Genomic DNA, 22,781 nt, shown 5'->3' with positions numbered 1-22,781 from the left:
GCTCTGAGAGGGTGCAAAGAATTCCCTTTGCTAATGATGCCTGGCTGATGTGTCTTGCTTACATGCTCAGGGTTATCTTGAGTCCCAGATCAGGAGTCATAAAGGAATTTTTCTCCAGGGAGTAGTAGAGACCTTGTGGACAGTTGCCTTTCTCTATAGCGTGGGGCTTGATTCACCTGCTAGGATCATTTGGACATGTCTCATCTAATCAATTTCAAATGCGAATGCCATTGCAGGGACTTTGGACATGGGTGGCACCTTGATCTCTGCCTGTGGCTCATGGCAGCTTGATCTTCTGAGGAATGAAATGCTTTGGTCTAAAGTGATTAGGCTCAATATAGGGGTATTTGGTTGAAATTTAATATAGTAGGTCAGAGTAGATAATAAGTATCAGAGGGGTAGCCGTGTTAGTCTAGATCTGCAAAAGTGATGAGGAGTCCGATGGTACCTTATAGACTGACAGATTTATTGGAGCATAAGCTTTCGTGGGCAAAGACCCACTTCGTCAAAGTAGATAATGTTATGACTCCTTCTGGCCTTCAACTTTATGAAACTATAGGAGAGTTTCATCCTCAAAGAATTTGCCAGTGCATGAAAACAGATGTTATTTCTCCTTCCCTGTTTAGGGAAAGATTTCCTTGAAAGAATTGTGAAAGATTCTTTGGTTTTCACAGCCCTGTATTCTGTTTGTGAGCAGTGAGCAACACAGTAACTGCATCTGGCATTTGGAAATAAGAGATGTAAATAGAAGGATTGCTTAACATAATAAGTAAACTTTTTCATTTTGTTTTGTTTTTTAAAGGGGAAGTCAATTTCAAAGCAGTCGAAGCGGAGCAGCCTACATTGGTGGAATTTGTTCACTACTGAAAGGTGGAGGTGTGAATGAAGTAAGTGTGAATATTCATACCAGCGAAAATTGATGTGTAGACATAGTGTTTGTGTCTCACACACCTTTTTGTCAAAATGTCTTCCTGTTGCATGATCGATACAGAATATTAATGAAGACCCATGAAAGAATGTTCAAACAAAGGATAATGTTAAAAGGCAAATGGAAAAATTTTGAGTTTCGGTTCAGCCAAATTTCCAAACTAGAATCTGAAATTTTCTCTTCACACAAAATCTTACCTAGCCTATTCTTAAGTGTGAGTTTAGTCTCACTGAATGCTGGTCCATTATCCAGCTGCATTTAATAGGTCTTCACTGAAGTAAGAGCCATAAATCCATTGATCTGCTTTTGCCTTAAAAATCTTATTTTAAAAGGTATAAAAGGTGTGTTTATATTTTAAGATTCTTGTGTCAAAATGATGATTGTTTGCATCCTGATTTGTTTATTTCAGTTTGGAAAGGCAGACTTACTTTCAGTGACATTGGCACAGTCATTAGGCCACAATCTTGGCATTTTCTCAGATAAAAGAAAACTGCTAACTGGTAAGTTTGTGTGTATATATATATTTTTTCTTTGCTTTTCCTTCTTTCAAGTGAAGCTCTTTATATAGTGGAGGACTTTCCTCTTGATTTCACTGGAAAACATGAAATGGAAAGCAATAATTTTTTTTCTACGATTGTCAAGATTACAGAGTAACGTGTTTTTATGGAAGAAAGTTTATCCAATGTGTAGAATCACAGAACACTAGAATTGGAAGGGACTTTGAGAGGTCATTGAGTCCAGTCCCCTGCCCTCATGGCAGGACCCATTACCATTTAGACCATACCTGATAGATGTCTGTCTAACCTGCTCTTAAATATTTCCAAAGATAGGGATTCCACAATCTCCCTAGGCAACTTATTCCAGTTTTTAACCACCCTGACAGTTACGAAGTTTTTCCTAATGTCCAGCCTAAACCTCCCTTGCTGCGGTTTAAGTCCATTGCTTCTTGTCTTATCCTCAGAAGCCAAGGAGAACAATTTTTCTCCCTCCTCCTTATGACACCCTTTTAGATACCTGAAAACCACTATCATGTCCCCTCTTAGTGTTCTCCTTTCCAAACTAATTGAGCCCAATACTTTCAGTCTTCCTTCATAGGTCATGTTCTCTAGACCTTTAATCATTCTTGTTGCTCTTCTCTGGACCTTCTCCAATTTCTCCACATCTTTCTTGAAATATGGTGCCCAAAACTGGACACAATACTTCAATTGAGGCCTTATCAGCACAGAGAAGAGCAGAAGAATGACTTCTTGTGTCTTGCTCACAGCACTCCTGTTAATGCATCCCAGAATCATGTTTGCTTTTTTTTCAAGTGTCACCCTGTTGACGCATATTTAGCTTGTGGTCCACTATGACTCTAGATCCCTTTCTGTAGTACTCCTTCCTAGATAGTCGCTTCCCATTCTGTTTGTTCCTTCCTAAGTGGAGTACTTTGCATTTGTCCTTATTAAACTTCATCCTATTTACCTCAGACCATACCTCCAATTTGTCTAGATCATTTTGAATTATGACTCTATCCTCCAAGGCAGTTGTAACCCTCTCCCAGCTTGGTATCATCTGCAGATTTAATAAGCATACTCTCTATGCCAATATCCAAATCATTGATGAAAATATTGAACAGAGCCGGTCCCAAAACAGACCCCTGTGGAACCCCACTTGTTATGCCCTTCCAGCAGGATTGTGAACCATTAATAACTACTCACTGAGAACGGTTATCCAGCCAGTTATAGTAGCCCTATCTAAATTGTATTTGCCTAATTTATTGATAAGAAGATCATGAGAGACCGTATCAAATGCCTTAATAAAGTCTAGGAATACCATGTCCACTGCTTCTCCCTTATCTACAAAACTTGTTATCCTATCAAAGAAAGCTATCAGATTGGTTTGACATGATTTGTTCTTTACAAATCCATGCTGGCTGTCACCTATCATCTTCCAGGTGTTTGTTTGCAGATGAATTCCTTAATTGATTTACTACATGTAGCTTTGAGTCCTGTGCATAGTGAAAAAAGTAAATGTTTCTTGCCATGTATGTTATTTTGAAGAAATTAGGGATGTAGTGTTTTCACTGTTCTTTTTAAGATGATAAACATAGTGTATGTTCTGCAGAGATTTTAACATTGTCAGACTCAGTGAATTTTACTTTTTTTGTTCTTAGGTGAGTGTAAATGTGAGGACACGTGGTCTGGATGTATAATGGGAGACACTGGGTAAGACATTTTTATAGGAATTTCCATGTAATGACATAAAGCAAATGAATCAGCAAATATTATATCTTTCATGGTTGAGCCTGAGCATCTGAAAAAGTTGTACATGATTTAGGGGCAGCAACTCTAGCTGCACATGTTGATAGTACTGCTAGAGAAAAATAGACACATTTCTGATTTACATAAAATTAGGATGGATCTACACTACAAAATCAGTTTTATTTTATTTTATTTGACTTTGAGCATCCAATTTAACAAATGCAATGCTGCCTCTCCCCAGTAGGTGGCAGTGGTAAACAGAGCACATCCTCACTGCCAGCCTTGCAGCTTCATAAGGAGTGATGCATTGTGGGTAATCACCTGCAGCTGATTTTAATTATGGGCTAGGGTTCTAATGCCTTATGGGATAAAAAACATTGCTGCAGGTGGTTATGGGTGACTGTCATCAGCCTCCCAAGAGGCACTTGCTTCCCCACCCCTTCCTGAAGTCAACAGCAAACAAGCCTTTTTGTGCCTTTTTTTCCTAAGCTTGGGTGGCCTGTGCTCACAACAAAGAATGGCAAGAATGGATCCCACACAGCTGCATGCTGTTGTGTATATTGCAAACATATCACATTATCCTGTGGTATTTACAGAGCCTAAGCTAATCACTGCATGGAGCAATGTGATGCCACACACACAAATATAAGCTTGCTGGAAGCCATGGAATGGAGCAATTCATACATTTTGACACAGCTGAACGCTGCTTCTGAGCCAAAGAAACTAGACCTGAGTGGTGGGAGTTTATAGTTATGTAGCTCCTGGATGATGAGTAAGGGTGCATTACTTTTGCGTGTGTAAGGGCACATTTTTGGAACTGTGCACCAAGCTTTCCCCATCCCTGAAGCACAGTGATACCAGAGTGAGACCAGCTCTGACAGTTGAGAAACAAGTACTGATTGCCCCATGGACACTTGAAAAGCCAGACTACTACCAATCCATAGGGAACCAATATGGAGTAAATCTTTTATGGAGGCTGCTATGATTGAGATAGCCAGGGCAATCAAAGTTCTGCTTAGAAAAGTAGTGAATCTGGACAATATGCAGGACATAGTGGATAGTTTTGCTGTGATAGGGTTCCCTAACTGGGGCGAGGCGATAGATGGAACATGTTTCCTTATCTTGGCACCAGACCACCTTGCCAAAGAATACATAAACTGCAAGGACATCTGGAAAGGATAGTGGGCTGGAAACCTAAAGTCAATGCAGGCTTGTTTTTAATAGTACTTTTGTTAGTGTTTTTATCCACTGCTGTGTAAATATTTGCCCCGAATCAGGAAAGCATGTGCCAATGTCACAATGAATTGCACAGCACTTTTGTGAAATTGGGCCTAAATAAAGCGATCTCTTAAGTCACCTTAGGGAGAATTCATACCTCTGTGTAAGATCTTCTGCACAACTTAACCATGCTTACCCACAGCCTGTGTTATGCAGGAGGTAAGACAAGATGATCACAGTATGCTCCCCTTTTGCACTTGGAATATGTGTAGCTATGTATCTTGATTGGTGCATAAGACTTCACATAGATCCTCTCTGTACTGGGGTGAATTTTATCTGCTCTCTCTCTCTATGGGGATATACCTATCTCATAGAGCTGGAAGGGACCTTGGGAGGTCATTGAGTCCAGTCCTCTGTGATTATGGCAGGACCAAGTGCCATCCTTAACAGATTTGCCCCAGATCCCTAAATGGCCCCTTCAAGGAGTGAACTCATAAACCTGGGTTTAGCAGGCCAATGCTCAAACCACTGAGCTATCCCTTTCCCATAAACTAGTGTCCACTCATGCTCATCTGAAGGAATAGGTTTTGCCCATGAAAGCTCATGATACTATATATATTTTTGTTAGTATCTAAGATGCCACAGGACTACATGTCATTTTAAATTTTTGTTAAAAGTACGTGATAAGATGGTAGTATAATGTATCACATCATATAGGCCAAAAAAACTCTATTTCCATCTATGAATAATTTTCTGACGACCCTGTTGATTGATGGCTTAAAGTATATAGGCCTTCAAATAAAAATCTGATCCCACAAAAACTTCAAATGGAACCTGCATATTAATAAGCTCTATGCTTTGTAGCAAGTGTTTGCAGCATTTGGTCTCATCTCTTGAATATGTTTCTCTTCTCACTGTTAAAAGACAGCTTAATATTGCCAAAAAGGCTTACAAGTTAAAATGGAATCATTGATTTACAAATTAGTTTGCAAACAGATCGCATGGATCTCAACTAAGTACCCTAGCGATTTCTTTCCCAGAATATGTTCCTCCCATATTTTGGAAGCAGATAGAATATTGTGTAATGGTTAAAAGTGAGTTGAGAAATAAATAACCAACTGCTCTATTTCTTTGTAGTTATTATCTTCCAAGCAAGTTTTCCAAGTGTGATATTGAGGAGTATCATGAATTTTTAAACAACGGAGGTGGTGCTTGCCTCTTCAATAAGCCATCCAAGGTAATTAACTTAATATTAAGAAAGGGAAGATTGGTCAAGGTATATCATACTTCTCACCTGTCCACAATCTTATAAATACATTTTTTTGCTGCTAGAACTCTTGGAAGAAGGAAGCTACCCTTTCTGGCCAAGGCTCAGAGGGTGAAATTCATCTTGTGCAAAGGGGTCAGCACAAGATACACACATCATGTAATCTTTATGTTTTCAATATCTTGTACAGATTCTTCCAGCATTTTTTTTAAAGAGCAAAGTTCTTCCTCACATACAGCAGAATAAATCTTTAGTATAGCACTGAATAATAACATTAGATCCTGTATTTTTATAACTAATGGTGTGGGGATTTTGGTGGTTGTTTTGTTCTTTTTGTCCTGTTGAAGAAGCTGGCAGTTGTTGAGTGGTCATGCAAGATAAGGGAACACTACATCAGCATTATTGGTTTGATTCAATACTGATCACTCACTTTGTTAAGACCATCCTGGAATCAATCTAACTAAGGGTATGTCTACACTAGCCCTCTAGATCGATCTAGGGAGGCTAATGAGGGCGACCGGAATTGCAAATCAAGCCCAGGATTTAAATCAAGCCCACGCTTGATTTGCATGTTCCCAGCCAGTCGCCATTTTAGAAATTGACTAGCCCGAAGTAACTGCCTCATTGCAGGAGGAATACCACCTAATTCGATTTAGGGCTTTAAATCGGAAGCCCGTTTCACTGCCGCATGTAGACTCGAGCAGGTGCAGCCTGAGGCTGGCTGCAGCAGCTGGCACCCTAGGCGGGGCGGTGCAATCGGCGCCCCTGCCTGCACAGCCGTCAATGGCTGTGATATCATCATCAGGTGCCCGGGCCAATGGCGCCCTAGGCAGCTGCCTAGCTCGCCTAGGATCACGAGCCGCCGGTGGACGCGGGCAGTTACTTTAGGCTAGTCAATTTCTAAAATGGTGACCGCCGGGAACATGCAAATCAAGCGCGGGATATTTAAATCCTGGGCTTGATTTGCAATTCTGGTTGCCCTCATTAGCCTCCCTAGATCGATCTAGGGGGCTAGTGTAGACGTACCCTAAGACTATTCTTCAATCCACTTCGGGGTTACTGTGCAGGACAGTCAGGAGAAGATGGTGTCTTGTTCATATAGTAAACATCTACTGAGGATAGAGATGTGTTCTGCAGTTCAATAAAGTAATCCTCAAGAGATTCTGTTTTTATTGAATTTAACTATTACACTGCTAAAGTTTTGTAAAGGTTCAGGATACATTCAAACAAATTATCTTTTTACTCTCCCTGTATTCGGGCAGGACACAAAATGATGATAAAGAAAATACTCCAAGGAAAGTTGTTGCTGTGATATTTATGATCCAGCTGAAACTGGAAGAGCTGAGTCATATCAAGAAAATACTTGTGACTTTAGATTTCCAGCCCTATACCCTTTCCAGATTTTCCAATTACAGCTTGGCAAAAATGTTATGCATGTGGCTTCATGTTCCCCAGCGTCCCCTAACATTTGCTTGAGAGGTGCAGACCACAAAACCCATTGTAAAAGCACAAAGTTTCACCAGGTTTTGAGGAAAAAACACCAGTCACTCAGTTCTGCTCTGAAGATTTGCATGAACTAAGGTTGGCATTTGAAATGGAACATGAGACCAAATTAATTTAATGAGGCTTTGGATTTCTTTGCAAACATTCAATATAGCTGTAGTTCTTCATCACTTTGGTGTAATATCTGTCAGTGTGGATTTTGTTTCACCTTTACACCTGCTTTTGTTTCACCTTTACATCTGCTTTTAAGATTTAGCTTGCAGAGCTAGTCTGATGGCTTGGTACAACGGCAGCAAGCTACCCTGCAAACTCCAGGGACTAGTAGTGTCTATGGTATATTCTTATTACTGGAAAAAGAAAAGATAATATATTTGGACCCTAGGGGAAGATTAATAAACCAACCACTTCTGAAATAATTATGTCTTTGCCATCAATTCTCGAAGAGACTACTTCTCTGACCTCCTGCTATTTGGCAACAAGTTGTTTTGCAACTATACCTTTTAAAATACTGCTTGAAAATTTAGAGACAGAGCATAAGGTGGGCCAAGAGGATGGAGAGGGATAGTATTCAGTGGATCAAATTAATCTCTGGGTGTAACTTGAATGTTCTGTGGGAATTGAGTTGTCAGGCCTGCCGCTGGCCACACAGGTTCCCGCCACTGGAGACATCAGACTACAAAGAAGGAAAGATGGTAAATTCTCAGTGAGACGTTCTGCATTGGCATAACTACACTGGCTCTGATTTAATATGCAAGCATTTGTATAGCTTTAAGTAAGTATGTAGTCAAGGCTTACTTGCTTTAAGTTGCACACATGCTTAAAATACCTTGCTAAACTAAGGCTCCTTAAACTAGAAGGAGGAGAAAAAGGATAGCAGGACAGGGAGCAATCCTGTACCTAGCCTACCGCTCCCAAATTGAGACCAGGAACTTTGAGATCCCCACAAAGGGATGTTTGCACAGCTGGGAGAGAGGTGATGTACATTACCTGGAAATGGCATCCTTCCTTTCTGTGTCTGTATTTATCCCTCTATCAACAGATGCAGCAGTGGGAACATTATGGCACTAAACACTTAAATCCAGGTGAAAAATACAAATGATATAACATGGAAACAATAGTGCTGTTAACAATTTAAAGGGAAATCAATATAAGTTAGAGCTAAAGAAACAACTAGCAAAAGAGTCAGTACATTTAGGACGGTGGCTTCTGCAATAGGTTGGTTGGTGAACACCGGCTTTGTGTGTAGCAGCAGCAGCCAAATTTCAAGATAGTCAGGATGGGAATCTTGAATCTTTGGTTTATAACAGATGCTGTCACCTACAATGCTAATTCTTGGACTAGTGGGGAACCATGCAGACAGGCTAAATTGGCAGCTTCGATTGTCACAAAAATGTAAAAGGAAATAGCAATTTCCAAGTGGGATTTTTATTTCTGCAGTAGCTGGAGGAAGAGAGTAAATGTTGTGACCAATTGCACAGCTGCTGAATTGCAGTAAGCACTAGAGGGAGGCATCGCTCTTCACTTGGATGGTTTATGGTTGCAGGTTTGTAGATTTCTCATTATGAGAGAACTGCTTTTATTGAGTAAACAAGAATGAATTTGCTTTTTCTCTCATCACCGAGTGAAAATCATCTCATGAGGCTCACACATTAAATGCTATTTTCTCATTTGGATGATAATAAAAGAGAATACCTCTGCAAAATGTTATGTGTTTTTTTTAAACAGATATTCTTATTAAAGCAAAGGAGAGTCAGAGCTGTTTAGTTTTTTGATACGATGTAATGATTTTTTGTTTTTGTACACCTGTATCCTTCCTTTTCCATATCTGCTTTTTCATATTTCACCACAGATTATGAGAAATTTTGATTATTAAATCCCTTCATTAGGTGGATTCTTTTTTGCAACAAAGCGATTTTACTCACCATGGTTTTGTTTACTAATTATGCTAATTCACAAAATACTTTAGTAGAAATTTTTGTATCCCTTAGCACAATAGATTAGCAGCATTTAGATTTTTCTTTTATACAATATGAAAATGTGAAAGAAAGAAGTAGAAGCTAGAGTGATCAAGTTGTGATAAAAATATTGTATCCAAAATCTTTTAAAATAAAACAGTTTTTTTTAAAGTAATGTTTATTAATTCACAAATCTTTCAGAGGTGCATGCTTTCTTTTAGCAAGGAAGGGGGAATACAGTCCCCTCTGCAAGAAACATGTGGGAAATAAAACCACATATTTCAGGGTACATTATCCTTCAGCACTCCATTTGAAGGTTGATATTAAGATCAAGATCAGCCTATTAAGATCCCCTCTCTCTAAACAATGCAAATGTTATCTTGTGAGTAAATTAAATTAAATATATTTAAAGTCACATTGAACAAATTGTACATAGTTAACAATTGAGAAATTCACTTGGTTAACAATTGAGAAATTCACTTGGGATCTTGGGAAAAATTTGTAGCATCTTGTTTTTCTTAATTTTTTGCACTACAGCTTCTAGATCCTCCAGAATGTGGCAATGGTTTTGTTGAAGATGGAGAAGAGTGTGACTGTGGTACTACTGCAGTAAGTGCAATGTGTTTTGGATCAGTAACTACAGCCTCAGGTATTGGTCCAGGAATCATTGACACCCACAATTCCCATTGATATTAATGAGAGCGGTCCAGACTAAAATCTCTGGGGCCCTGAAGGATTATTTTTAATATTTGGGAAATGGGTATTAATATATCAAGATTTACAGTTGTCACCATTAAACAGTTGTCACCGCAACAGATACCACACAGTTATTACAGTTATGTCCTATTTTATATACAGGTTAAGTTATGTTATCTCACACTTCACTATGTGAAAATTCTGAGGTTTTATTGGCATGCGTATAGTATATATTCAGCTTCTCACAGAGCCTGGTTGAAATCTACTCGAGTTTAAAAGCACCTGGTGACAATAATGGAGCTTTTGGAGACATGGGCTTTTTTCTGTAACATTTCACACGTGTCTGCTCTCCAGGAATGTGCCATTGAAGGTGGAGATTGCTGTCATGCATGCACCCTGACTGCAGGCTCACAGTGCAGCAATGGGCTTTGCTGTAGGAAGTGTCAGGTAAGTATGATTATTTAAAACCACTTGCGCTGTCATTTCTGGAGAGTTAATGAGGTCAGGTGTTTATAGGCACAATTGCACATGCATTTTTGCTCTCAGACCTTGGATCTCCCTTTCTGAAACTCTGACCCTTGAAACTCATCAACAATTGGTTAATCTAGCTCTGATCTTTGTCTTTTAGATTGTAAGATATTTGGGGCAGGGATTGTGGGCCAGAGTCAGAGGTGAATCTAAGTCTAGCCTAATTTAAATCTTATTTCAATCCCAAACCAGTCCAAATCAGTTTGGACTCCCTCTGAACTCATTTACATTTACATGTTCAGATGCATGCACCATGTAACTTACACATCACTTCTGAATTTGCCTTTCTGAATCAGAGGGAGTTTCTGTTGGGAAACATTTTAGAACAGAGGGTCACAGAAGAATGTAATGAAAAAAGCAACTAGCTGTAAGGTGTTAGGATATGTAGGTTAAAGGAGGCCTGCTGTTACTTTAACTTACACCGGTCTGGTCCAAAGCCCAGTGAATTAATTAATTAAAAAGACTTGCATTGTATTAAATTGGCTCTGGGGCAAGTCCCATATTAAGAAGCCAGGAGGATTTACAAATTAAACAAGCTTAAACTTCCATAAGCTCTGTCTGGACTAAAGAGTCAGGACAACCCAGTTATGTCGCTTAGGGCTCTGAAAAATCCACACACATGTGCTATGTAGCTAAGCTGGCCTATGCCCTGATGTAGACAGTGCTCAGGTTTCTTCCATCAAACTAATTACCGCCTCTCAGGAAGGTGGATTCCCTAAGGATATTATGTACCCTGGCACCCTTCCCCAGATAGTACTTCTTCAGGGATCTTTTCTGAAGACCAACGTCTTGTCTAGCCAGGACCTTGATATCTCTTCCTAGGCTCAACAACTTTCTTCTCTCCTCCCTGTTTCCTGTCATAGCTGCCAATTATAAGGCCCAGTTGCTTTCCCTTAAGGCTAAGTGAGTAGCAGGTAACCACCAATCCATTGGTCCTCACTCCTCTGAAAGGGTCAGTCACCCTGGCTTATTCCAAAAAAGCACATCTACACTACAGGGAAGTGTAAAATTAGTCCGAGGCAGGCTTCCCCAATGTAGCTATGCTATCTCGATTTAGCGCCCCAGGAGGAATAACTTAGAATGGTCCTGATGAGGTGTTATTTCAAAATAGCAGAAGTGGAGCGTCTACACATGCCTTATTTTGAAATGGCTATTTCAGAATAGGCATTATTCTTCATAGAATTAGGTTTACAGAAGTTGGAATACGTTGTTGGTTATTTTGAAATTATTTCAAAATAATCGAATTGCATAGTTTGTGCTGTACACAAACCTTTAGGCACCTACATCACTTAGGCATCTTAAAAATGTCGCCCTATTTATCTATCATATCAGTTTTGTCCACAGCTGGAAAAACCAGGTGTCAGAAAAAAATTTCCATTCATGTTAATGAATTTAGCTACACTGAAGTCAATGAAGCTACACTGATTACACCATATGAGGATCTAGAACACAGTAGCACAGCAAATCTTATATACAATTTTGCAGAAAGAGAGCACAAATTAAAAAAGTGAACTGGGGTGCACAGAGTAGTAGACCAGCTGGGAAAAACTGAGGCCTCTGAGGTGGACGTGAGGCATGTCCTTAATGGGTGATGCAACTGAATCAGAAATAGTGGTGCTTGATTGGCAAGCAGAATATACAGCACTAACAGGCCCCTCTTGTGGCATATTTCACCATTTCTTCATGTCTTGAGGCTTTTTGGCAATGATGCAGAAATGTTTATCAAAACTGCTTCTCCAAAACAGTTGCAAAGTTTGAGTCTGGTTAAAATTTTTGAAATGATTATTGGATGAAAAAGCTGGGTATAGAAATACTAATAAAGCAATTTTCCAAACTTATTTCAGTTTGAATCTAAAGGAGTTGTGTGCCGAGATGCAGTAAATGATTGTGATATTCAAGAAAACTGCACAGGAAACTCTAGCCAGGTAACATTTTAAAATAGGTTGACAAAAAGGGAACAAGTAAATGCATGTACAATCTCAGTCAGTATGAAAATTATTGTACTAGTATTGTAAGTGTTTAAAAGTTGTATAAAATTACTTTGTTTATGAAAAAATCATACTGGAAGAAATTTTGAAATGCTACTGATAGCTTTAGATTTAGAAATTGTTTGTATAGCCTCCTCATTATTTGGATTATCAAGTGGTTATTTTCTCTTTTTATAGTGTTCTCCCAATATTCACAAAATGGATGGGTATTCATGTGATAACAAACAGGTAATTATAATTTGGATTTATTTTTTATAGCTGGGAAAACATATTCCTATAGGTTCTGATCTGAGATCCTTTGAAGTCAGGGGGAATCTTTGACCCAGTTGTGAAAATGTGAAGAAAAAAATTGTTTTGTCTGTCTTCTGTCTCTTTAGGGTATTTGTTTTGGAGGAAGATGTAAAACCAGGGATCGGCAGTGTAAATACATCTGGGGTGAAAGTAAGAAAATATTATTGTTTCTAAATAGATTTTCATTGATATAGCTCTAAAGATTCAAATCTCTTATAGACACCTACCTGGAATAATTAAAATCGGTCAAAATTTAGCTGCAGCTATGTACTTATTGTGAGACTGGGTTCCATATGTAAAAGAGGAATCCCCTTCTGAACTTTTCCCTGTGGTTTTTGGTTTTTGTCTGAATCCACTTTTGGGATGATTCTTCTCTTTTTTGTGAAAGATTGTGGACAGTTGCTGTGCAATTCTCTATCTTCCTTCCCCCACTTTACTTCTGTCCCTGGCCTTCTACATAACAACGTCTCCAGCCAATGAATTCTTGGCTTGATGCTTTGCTGTGACCACTGTTGTTGATCTCTGCATTAATAGAGCAAATCACTTAAGAGTTTCTTCGCTCAAGGGATTGAACATATTGCTTCTGCTATGTTCCTGGCCCTAGCTAGCCCTGGGAGGCTAGGGCAAGTCCAGAACCTCTCTATTATGCTGCCACTAGACTGTCATGGTGGTCAGTTTCTTCACACTGACTGGTTTACCTCTCTTTAGTTAGCAGTTAGGAAAGTGTTTGAAACTATGGCTCAAAAAAAAGATGATAGCCAGAGGTCCGGTTCATGTCTGATGTAGAGCTTATCAATATAGTTAAAGCTGCGGAATTTTGTATGAACACTCCTTTGCCTGTTTTCACCTGGTTTATATTCATTTAACTTAGACCTGACATAGAACTGTACCCACCAGTTTAATGAAACTTGTTTAAAATCACACATCCAGTTAGAAATGAAACTGTGTGTGTTGAACATGACAACATGTAGAAAAATAGATTCAATTTAGGCTATATCGACCCTAGAGAGCTTACAATAGCCTAGCGATACCAATGCAGCTGCACTGCTGTGAGATCCATTGTGGAGTCTCTCTATGCCGATGAGGGAGAGCTCTCCATCACCATAATTAAACCATTTCCACTTGGGGTGTGTTTTTTCAACCCCCTGAGCAACATATGTTTTGCCAGCATAAGTGGTAGTGAAGACATAACCTTAGATTGTTGGCTTTTGGGGCAGCAGCTCTATCTGTTATTTGTTTGTACAGCACCTAACACAGTGAGGTCCTGGTGCATGACTAAGATTCCTAGGGTGTGTCTAGATTATACCTTTCTTTCGACAGAGAGATGTAGATTAGGCACATCGAAATAGCTAATGATGCAGGGATTTAAATATCCTGTGCCTCATTAGCATAAACATGGCCGCCACTTTTTTCGAAACACAGTTTTTTTGAAAAAACAGCAGTCTAGACGTGGATCTGTTGAAAATAAAGCATTTTTTGACAGATCTTGTAAACCTCATTTTTTGAGGAATATAGGATCTGTCAGAAAAGGCTTTATATTCGACAGATCCACGTCTAGACTGCTGTTATTTTTTTCGAATAAACTCCGTTTCAGAAAAAAGCGGCAGCCATGTTTATGCTAATGAGGTGCGGGATATTTAAATCCCTGCTTCGTTAGCAATTTTGATGTGCTTCATTTGCATCCCTCTGTCGACAGAGGGATGCAGTCTAGACGTAGCCCTAGGCACTCGTGCACAACCATTACTGCTGATACTAATGTGGTGGGAAATGTCTTCAGCAACAGGTCATTCACAGTGCCTGCTATGTCGTGGACAAGTATATTCACTGCTCTGTGCTGTTCTAGTACAAATGAAGGGTGCTTTAGCCTTGAATATCTCTTGGTGCTGGAAGAAGCTAACTGATTTCAGCCAGAAACTTCAGCTTTCTTTGGAGATGAAGCAAAACAATACAAATTCTAATCAGCAACTCTGAGTTGAGAGATTAAGTTTGGTTTTGCTTTCTACTCAGAAAGTTCAGATGCTTTTATAAAGCTTATCCAAAGAACGTGTTGGGTCTTGAATAATTGGGCTGGTAGTCTTCTGAGAGCAGCTATGTCATAAAGTATCTAGTACCTCCTGCTGCTTGGGACAGAACGAAAGAGAACAGCTTGCCTTGTATCTCAGGCACTTAAACTACTGGTGCCTGATAGAAGCTGAAAATATTTAGGTACATTAAAAGGAAAAATAATACAGGAAAAGATGAGAAATTAGCTGTATTTTTTAAAAAAACTAGGTTTGAGTATTAGGCCAAAGTTTTGGAGGAGTTATTGTCTGAACTGGTTCTTCCTTTATTTATTAATTTATAAGTGAAGAGATCCAGGATTCCTGGCAAGTATTTGGCTTTATAATCTAATGCTGTTATAACTCAAGATTTATCCATACACACGTTACAATCTCAATCCGTCCATAATAAAAAAACATTGTTTTTTCTTGAAAACTGGTCTTCACTTATAAACAAGGTCTGGAATATAGAAATATTTGGAGAGATCATTAGAGCCAAATCCCTGAAATAAAATAGAAGATATTTTTTGATTTATTTAATCTGTGATCTAATGTCTAACATTAAATGTGCACCAGGCTTTTAACATGTTGCATAATCTTATTTGAAGAAAATCGTTTCTGTTTTTAGAAGTGACAGCTGCTGACAGATACTGCTATGAGAAACTGAATATTGAAGGGACTGAGAAAGGTAACTGTGGAAGGGGCAAGGACACTTGGATACAGTGCAACAAACAGTAAGTTCATGTACTCTGGAAAGCAGCTTATGTGAGATTGTTGCCCTTGGTCCATCCCTCCCCTGTCATGAACAGGCTCTAAAAGCCCTGGATCTGGCTGGAGGAGGATTCACCCTGGCACAGGAACTGAAGAAGACAACTGTTTTCTAAGGATCACTACAACTCAAGCCCCAGGAATGGGGACAGGGATGGAAGGAGAGTCCCTATAGTCTGCATCAACTTCATGGATTCTCAATTGCAACAGACTGTGGAGCAGCTGCCCATTAGAAGTCTGGGGGAGGCGGGTGGGAGGGGCTGTACCAGAACAGCTCTCAGATCAGCCAAATTTATGCCAGGGCCATTTTGGCCGTCACACCAGCACAGAATCCGGGAAGTTTTAGGGTCTGTTATAGCCATTCGTTCTCTGCCTCCCTCACTGCTTGGAGGCTCTGACATGCATCATGTAATATCACTCATACACTTTGCTCTAAGAGTGTGTCTGTACTACAGCTGGGCCTTAATTCCCATCATAGATCGACACACTCACACCTGTTCAGCTCAAGCTAGTGCACTGAAAACAGCACTGTGGCCATAGCAACTCCAGTGGCAGCTTGAGGTAGATACATGAATCTAAGCCCACCCACCCACCTCGGTCTGAGCTGGGGTGGCCAGCCCAAGCTGCTGCCTGTGCTGTTAGTTTAATGTGTTATCTGGAACTGAGCTAGCACAATCTGTGTACCCACAATGGAAATTACATCACCCAGCTGCAGTGTAGACATTCTGGAACTCTGAAACGTAATTTACATCTGGGAAAAATTGGTGTAAAATGCCACCATTCTGATTGTACCCACTTTGGACTCCGTGCCGCGCGGCTACACACGGCACGGACTAGGTAGTTCGGACTAGGCTTCACGAGGAGTAACGGTAGTTCGGAATAGGAAGCTTAGTCCGAACTACCTAGTCCGTGCCGTGTGTAGCCGTGCGGCACAGAGTCCGCACTAGCAGACATTTAAAAATGGCAGCGCCCGGCTTTATGCAAATGAAGCCCAGGAAATTCAAATCCTGGCCTTCATTTGCAACTCCGGTTGCCTACATTACCACCCTAGTTCAAACTAGGGTGGTAGTGTAGACATACCCTTACATATGCAAAGAAGAAATATGTAGTGGTCTGCCATACTGGTAGGCTATGTGTCAGTTACTAGCACATGTGAAAAAACAAAAGACTTGACAACTGCTTTAATTTTTTAATAAGTGTAAACAATTTTTATTTGATGTTTTTTGTTCTGAATGAATGTCTATTTAACCTCTCAATACAGGGATGTGCTTTGTGGATATCTTCTGTGTTCTAATATCTCTAATGTCCCAAGACTTGGAGAACTTGATGGTGAAATCACTTCTTCAGTCGTACAGCTGGGGAAATCCTACAACTGCAGGTCATTTTTTAAAGCCTATAAAGTGGATCAGAGATGATATTGCCTTCCAAATTAATCCACTAGAGAAATGTTAGCTAGTTCCTTCTTTAGTGAGAGAGACTGCTGCCATGAATAAAATCCCTTCAAAAACATAAACCGCACCAAAAACTCATGTACATTGAACTTCAGTCTGACTCCTCTGGTGCGCCTTCCAGATTAGGTTTGAGACACTTACAATGCCATTTTGGGGAAGTTTGCCCTGCTGTGACCTGTGTTCATTCTGTACCTAGATAGTGAACATCAGCCTCCAGGAGTTATGTACGTTTAATCTGAGTATTTTAAAGGGTAGCATGCAGACAGCATAGCTTGGGTAGAAATATAAGTATCTTTGATTTTTATTATATTCACTAACAAAAAGCCTCCTACCCTCCCCAATATTTTTAATGGATCTTGCAAGGTTTCCTCATATTAAAATGACACCGGCAAAAATGACTGTGACCCCTGAGAACCCAGTTTACTGAACAGTCATATGTTGAAACGCACTGCACAAATATATCTTGAATCTTTGTTTGTTTGTTTTGCAGTGGTGGCCATGTCAAGCTAGATGAAGAGACGGATCTGGGCTATGTTGAGGATGGAACACCATGTGGCCCAAACATGATGTGTTTTGAGCACAGATGTCTCCCCACTGATTCTTTCAACTTCAGCATCTGCCCAGGCACGATAGATGACAACATTTGTTCAGGGCATGGAGTATGTTTTCATGTTTTTTAGCCTTGACTTTCATATTTCTGTTACTTTTACTGAATGCATTCAAGTTTATATCTTTATTTTACTAGGTAGATCATATTTTACTAAAGGTAATCTGAATTGGTGGTACAGGTTCATTCTTTAGACATGCTTGTAAAGATTGTGTGTCAAATATATAGGTAGTGAATACATCAGAGTCTAGGCAGTCTGAGTTATGTATTACAATAATGGTACAAACTATTATTACAAAAATTATTAATAGTCTAGCAGCAGCTTAAAGTCTAACAAAACATGTAGATGGTATCATGAGCTTTCGTGGGCAGAACCCACTTCTTCAGATTAATGGAGAATTAAAAGTCCAGATCCAGCTTTGGATTTTTGGATCTGGATTTTTAATACTCCAATCATCTGAAGAAGTGGGTCGTGCCCACGAAAGCTCATGATACCATCTACATGTTTTGCTTTCGTGGGCCAGACCCACTTCCTCAGATCAAATAGTGGAAGAAAATAGTCACAGCCGTATATACCAAAGGATACAATTAAAAAAAATGAACACATATGAAAAGGACAAATCACATTTCAGAACAGTAGGGGGATGCGGGGGGGGGGAGGGGGGAAGGAAGGTGAATGCCTGTGTGTCCTTTTCATATGTGTTCATTTTTTTAAATTGTATCCTTTGGTATATATGGCTGTGACTATTTTCTTCCACTATTTGATCTGAGGAAGTGGGTCTGGCCCACGAAAGCTCATCATCTAATAAACCATCTTGTTAGTCTTTAAAGTGCTACATAGACCTGTATTTTGTTTCAGCTACACCAGACTAACACGGCTACATTTCTATCATTCATCTACATGTTTTGTTAGTCTTTAAGGTGCTGCTAGACTATTTGTTGTTTTTTTAAGTTTTTCCAGTTAACGCGGCTACCCCTGTGAAGCTTCCAATAATTATGTAATGTATGTCATTTTCATCACTTCCTCCAACTTGCTTCATCTTTTCTCAGATAAATCATATATGAATTTAAAGGACTTAAATTTAGGAATCTCTAAAGTATAAAGGTCCAGATTCAGTTCCCTATCATATTCTGGACCTTTTGTATTGTACCAGCAGAACAAAAGGTTCAATCATCAAGCAGCTGGATCTTGATAGATGAGAAATTCCCCCAGTGTGGGCAGTTGTTGGCCAATTCACAGCTACAGTACAGGTTGCTCCTCCCTTAACTGGGACTCTCTGATCTGGCAAGACAGAGATGTTCCTGGACCACAGAGCCCATGTATAGGGAGGTCAGGCCCCAGGGCAGGAGTGCAGCGGGAGGGAGCGCTGGAGGGGGGATGGTGACTCAGCCGGGAGCCCCATGTTGGGGTGGGAGTATGGATGGGCAGGGGGCAGAGCAGGGAGTTCTGCCCCCTGAGGCTGGGAGGTAGCCGGCGGGGAGGGGCGGAGGAGGAGTAGCAGCAGTGGCCTCAGAGCTCTGGCTCCGGCAGTAGCTAGGGAGCTCCAGTCTGGGGAGCCAGCAGTAGTGCCAGACTGTAGTCCTAGCCAGGGGCAGCAATTCAGCACAGGTCACATTGGGAGGGACCTCTCCTGGTCCAGCAAACCCCTCATTCGGGACCAGTCAAGTCCCCAGGGTGCCAGACGAGGGAGGTCCAACCTGTATTTGGTCCTATGTTGTGCTGGAGATTGGGGCTGCTGAAGTGTCCTATTGTGTGGCTAGTCCCTGTCATAATATAAAGTGTGCCCCAGACTGCTCATATCTACACTGCACTAAGGAAGCCACAATATACTCCTTGGTAGCCCCTATTTATCTTCTGCTGAAACTCACTTTTTGAGGTGAAATTATCAATTTAAGCTATTTAAAAAAACCCTGAAATCTAAGGGACCCAATGTCCCAAAATGAAACAACAAAAATGTTGTACAGAATTTTACAGGCAATTTTCCACACAACTCTGTATAATTCATATTCTAAATAGTGAAAAAAGTTCATTTTGTAATTTTATTCTGGGTCATGTTTTGAACTGCAGGTTTGCAGCAATGAAATCAAGTGTGTCTGTGATTGGTTCTGGGCAGGAGATGACTGCAGCATTCCTTACAAAGATGCTTCAATTTTTGATGAAGAAGTGATGGGCAAAGGTGTGTAACACATATATTTGTGGTAATATATGAAATACATGTAAAATTGTAGGCCAGTTTTTGGTTTGGGGAAGGTTCAGTAAGCAAAGCTAGATCAGTTACTCCCTCTCTTAGCCGATAGCAGTATCCTAGACAGTCTGACCTCTTCCTTTTAAAAAAATATATATTAAAAAAAATTCTAAAAATGCCTCGATCCTATAACTGTATCTGCACTACTTGATTCCTATAGAATTCATAAGGGTGCCAAGTGGATTGTAAAAGTGAAATAAGGTGTCTCTTGCTTGCCTCATTCATGTGAATGAACCTATTAAGATAAATGGAACTATTCTTGATTAAGATTAGTAGAATGGTCCCAGGGCCTCCTCCCGTCCCAAATAAAGAGAGCCTCAAAGTATTGTATAAATGTTGTATAAATTAATTGCTGACTCTTTTTGTCCTCTTCTCCTGCCCATCCTACACAGGTACAAAGACAATGTCTCTTATTACATATGCTATTTCATTTTATGAGGCATCTCCCCATTAAAATTTAGAAGTCTAAGAATGTGCAGTCCCTTCAGTGATCTAATTTGATTTAACATCAGTATTTAAATCATAGATTTAATGCTAATATAGTTGCATAGATTCATAGTTCCATAGGTCTTTCTGGTGGTGTTGTATTATATTTACAATTGGATATTTCTGAATAGCTAATTTACTTCCTGTAGCTATAACTTAATTTTGAAAGCAATTAATTCAATTAATTTTCTGTTACATGTTCAAACAACAGTGGCTCCTCATTTGAAAGAGTCCTTTGTTAAATAAATTAATGCCATTAATAGGAATCTAGAATTGTTTTATATAATTCAGCAAAGATCTAGATGCCTAAACAAATCTGTAGAACACAGTTCTTTTGCTGCTTTGTATATTTTTATTTTTAAATTTCTGTATATATATATTTTTTTGTCTTTCACTTTTTCCCAGGTGTTGTTAGTACAAATATAATAATAGGAGCTATTGCTGGCACCATTTTAGTGTTGGCTCTCGTTTTAGGAATAACTGGATGGGGTTACAAGTAAGTATAATGTGCAATTTTTAATACATTTGAAAATATGCATATATGTTCAGTGGATAACTGTTTACAATATGAAGTAATTAAGGAAGAATATTGAAAATTATACAAATTTAGGATAACTGATCAAACAGAAACTGAATTATGTCATTTAGGTAAATTTTTGCTTGCAAAAATGTTTTCCGAATGGTTCTTATTTGGATAAATATTTTTGTTTTCATAAACCTTGGTCCAGTTATAGTGTACATTTTTCAGGTACTAGTTTATCCACTGTTTTGGAGACAGAATTAAGATTTTACTGTAATGGTTGGTAAAAAGAAATACAAGAAAGAAATCTTATCTCTATTAATAGTCAAGGGAATTTAGCATGATAGCCCCTAAGTAAGCAAAGTAGTAAAGTATGTGCTTAATTTCCATTAACTTAATACCAATGTATGTAAGCATATGCTTAAGTGGTTTGTTGAATGGGCTTGAAGCATACAATTATGGTTCAGATTCTCATCTGGTATTAAGTTTGTTAGCTGGGGATCTGGTCCTAAGTGTTTTACTGAATCAGAGCCAAAATGGCCAAGTCCATTTCTTTCCATATTAACATTCTTTTGTTTTTTCAGTTTTGATTCTCTGCTGAAGTTCTTAGTAATTTGCAGATATTAAATGAATATGTACCGTATTTTAGCGAATATAACCCGTGGGTTATATTCATTTTTACAAACCCCGCACCCCTTCTGCGGGGTATACTAGGGTGCTGGGTATACAAAAATGTTTTTACTCACCTGGCCTCCAGCCTCCGGGCGGGGGAGCGCTCATCTCCTGGTTCTTGCGCAGGAGCGCTCCCCCGCCCCTTCCTGTGGCTGCGCAGGAACCAGGAGATGAGTGCTCCCCCGCCCAGAGGCTAGAAGGCTGCGCAGCCACAGGAAGGGGCAGGGGGGAGCGCTCATTTCCTGGTTCCTGAGCAGCCGCAGGAAGGGGCAGGGGGAATGCTCCTGTGTAGGAACTGGGAGATGAGCGCTCCCCGGCCCGGAGGCTGGAGGCTGGCATCTGCACAGCCGCAGGATGGGGCAGAGGTGCGCTCTCATTCCCCCGCCTGGAGGTTGTGCGGCTGTGCGGGAACCAGTTGGAGTGAGTGCTCCCCCGTCTGAAGGGTGGCTAATTCCCCACCCCAACCCGTAGAAGCCTTCCCCCCATGCACAGTTTGAAAAAAAGTATTGTTTACCCTGCAGGTTATACTCGTGCGTGGGGTATACAAGATTTTTTTTTACTCAAACTGCAAAAACTGCAGGGTATATTCGGGTGCAGGGTATACTCGGGTGCGGGGTATATTTGCTAAAAGATGGTAATGTGTGTGTTTTTAGAAAAACGTCTGTAGCATTTCAATGGAATGGCTGCAACCCCCTCTATGTGGAGTATTGGCAAAGCAAAACAAGCTCGGCTATTCCAAATAACATTGCAGGTTGGACATCCCTGGTCTGGTATCCTCAAGACATATGTGGTCCAAAATCAGGGAGTATTCTGGATCAGGGAAGGTCAAGACTCCTCTTCTGGCCATCTGCTCTGCTCCTGTATGCCAGCCCCAACTGTGGGCCCTGTTGCTGCCACCTGCCCCAGCCAATGCTGTGCTCCCAGCCACAGGCCCAGGTTGCACTTCTGGCCTGCTGGCCCCACTGCCGCCAGCTGGGGCTGTGTCCTGATTCTGTCCATCCCCATTCCCAGCTGGCTCCCTGCTATTTAAGTATTTGCAAAGCTCAATATCTAAATGCAAGAAGCCTTCTGACATGTATCTCCTTTTTTGGATGAGAACCTGGCTACAATGAAACACACGTGCTCCAGCCATTATTGTAATTTTGGCTCCCAGTGACCATTCAAAGTAGGTATAAATTAGAACAGGTTGAGCACTGCTCTTTTATAGTGCAAGGACAAAAGTGTGTACAGGATACTGTGAGGATTAGATTAATAAAAGGCTCGTTGTAAACCCAACTGTGCTTACCATCCACTGATTGTGGTTGTACTGGAGATCTAAACCTCTATTTGAAATACAGTTTTAAAACTTAATGCATGTTTTGCAGTATGATTGGAC

At 40.1% G+C, this 22,781-nt stretch overlaps 1 protein-coding gene across 5 annotated transcripts in view; it reads left to right on the top strand.

Annotated features, from left to right (window-relative positions):
- The window catches only part of ADAM22 (ADAM metallopeptidase domain 22), a 201,788-nt gene that overhangs the window by 142,019 nt on the left and 36,988 nt on the right, over positions 1–22,781 (top strand). For all 5 annotated transcript variants that reach the window (XM_089776712.1, XM_075922419.2, XM_075922416.2 and 2 more), the window contains exons 12-25: positions 803–887; positions 1,338–1,428; positions 3,084–3,135; positions 5,527–5,626; positions 9,652–9,723; positions 10,165–10,257; positions 12,183–12,263; positions 12,504–12,554; positions 12,704–12,767; positions 15,285–15,390; positions 16,686–16,802; positions 17,366–17,534; positions 19,551–19,659; positions 20,620–20,710. In XM_089776712.1, the coding sequence (XP_089632838.1) occupies positions 803–887; positions 1,338–1,428; positions 3,084–3,135; positions 5,527–5,626; positions 9,652–9,723; positions 10,165–10,257; positions 12,183–12,263; positions 12,504–12,554; positions 12,704–12,767; positions 15,285–15,390; positions 16,686–16,802; positions 17,366–17,534; positions 19,551–19,659; positions 20,620–20,710 (1,281 nt within the window). The remainder of the gene's footprint in view (positions 1–802; positions 888–1,337; positions 1,429–3,083; positions 3,136–5,526; positions 5,627–9,651; positions 9,724–10,164; positions 10,258–12,182; positions 12,264–12,503; positions 12,555–12,703; positions 12,768–15,284; positions 15,391–16,685; positions 16,803–17,365; positions 17,535–19,550; positions 19,660–20,619; positions 20,711–22,781) is intronic.

Source organism: Pelodiscus sinensis, chromosome 2, assembly GCF_052426305.1.
Source record: "Pelodiscus sinensis isolate ZL-2025 chromosome 2, ASM5242630v1, whole genome shotgun sequence".
Lineage (NCBI taxonomy): Eukaryota > Metazoa > Chordata > Testudines > Trionychidae > Pelodiscus > Pelodiscus sinensis.
Note: the sequence above shows the minus strand (reverse complement) of the source record. Positions and strands in the feature narration are given on the sequence as shown.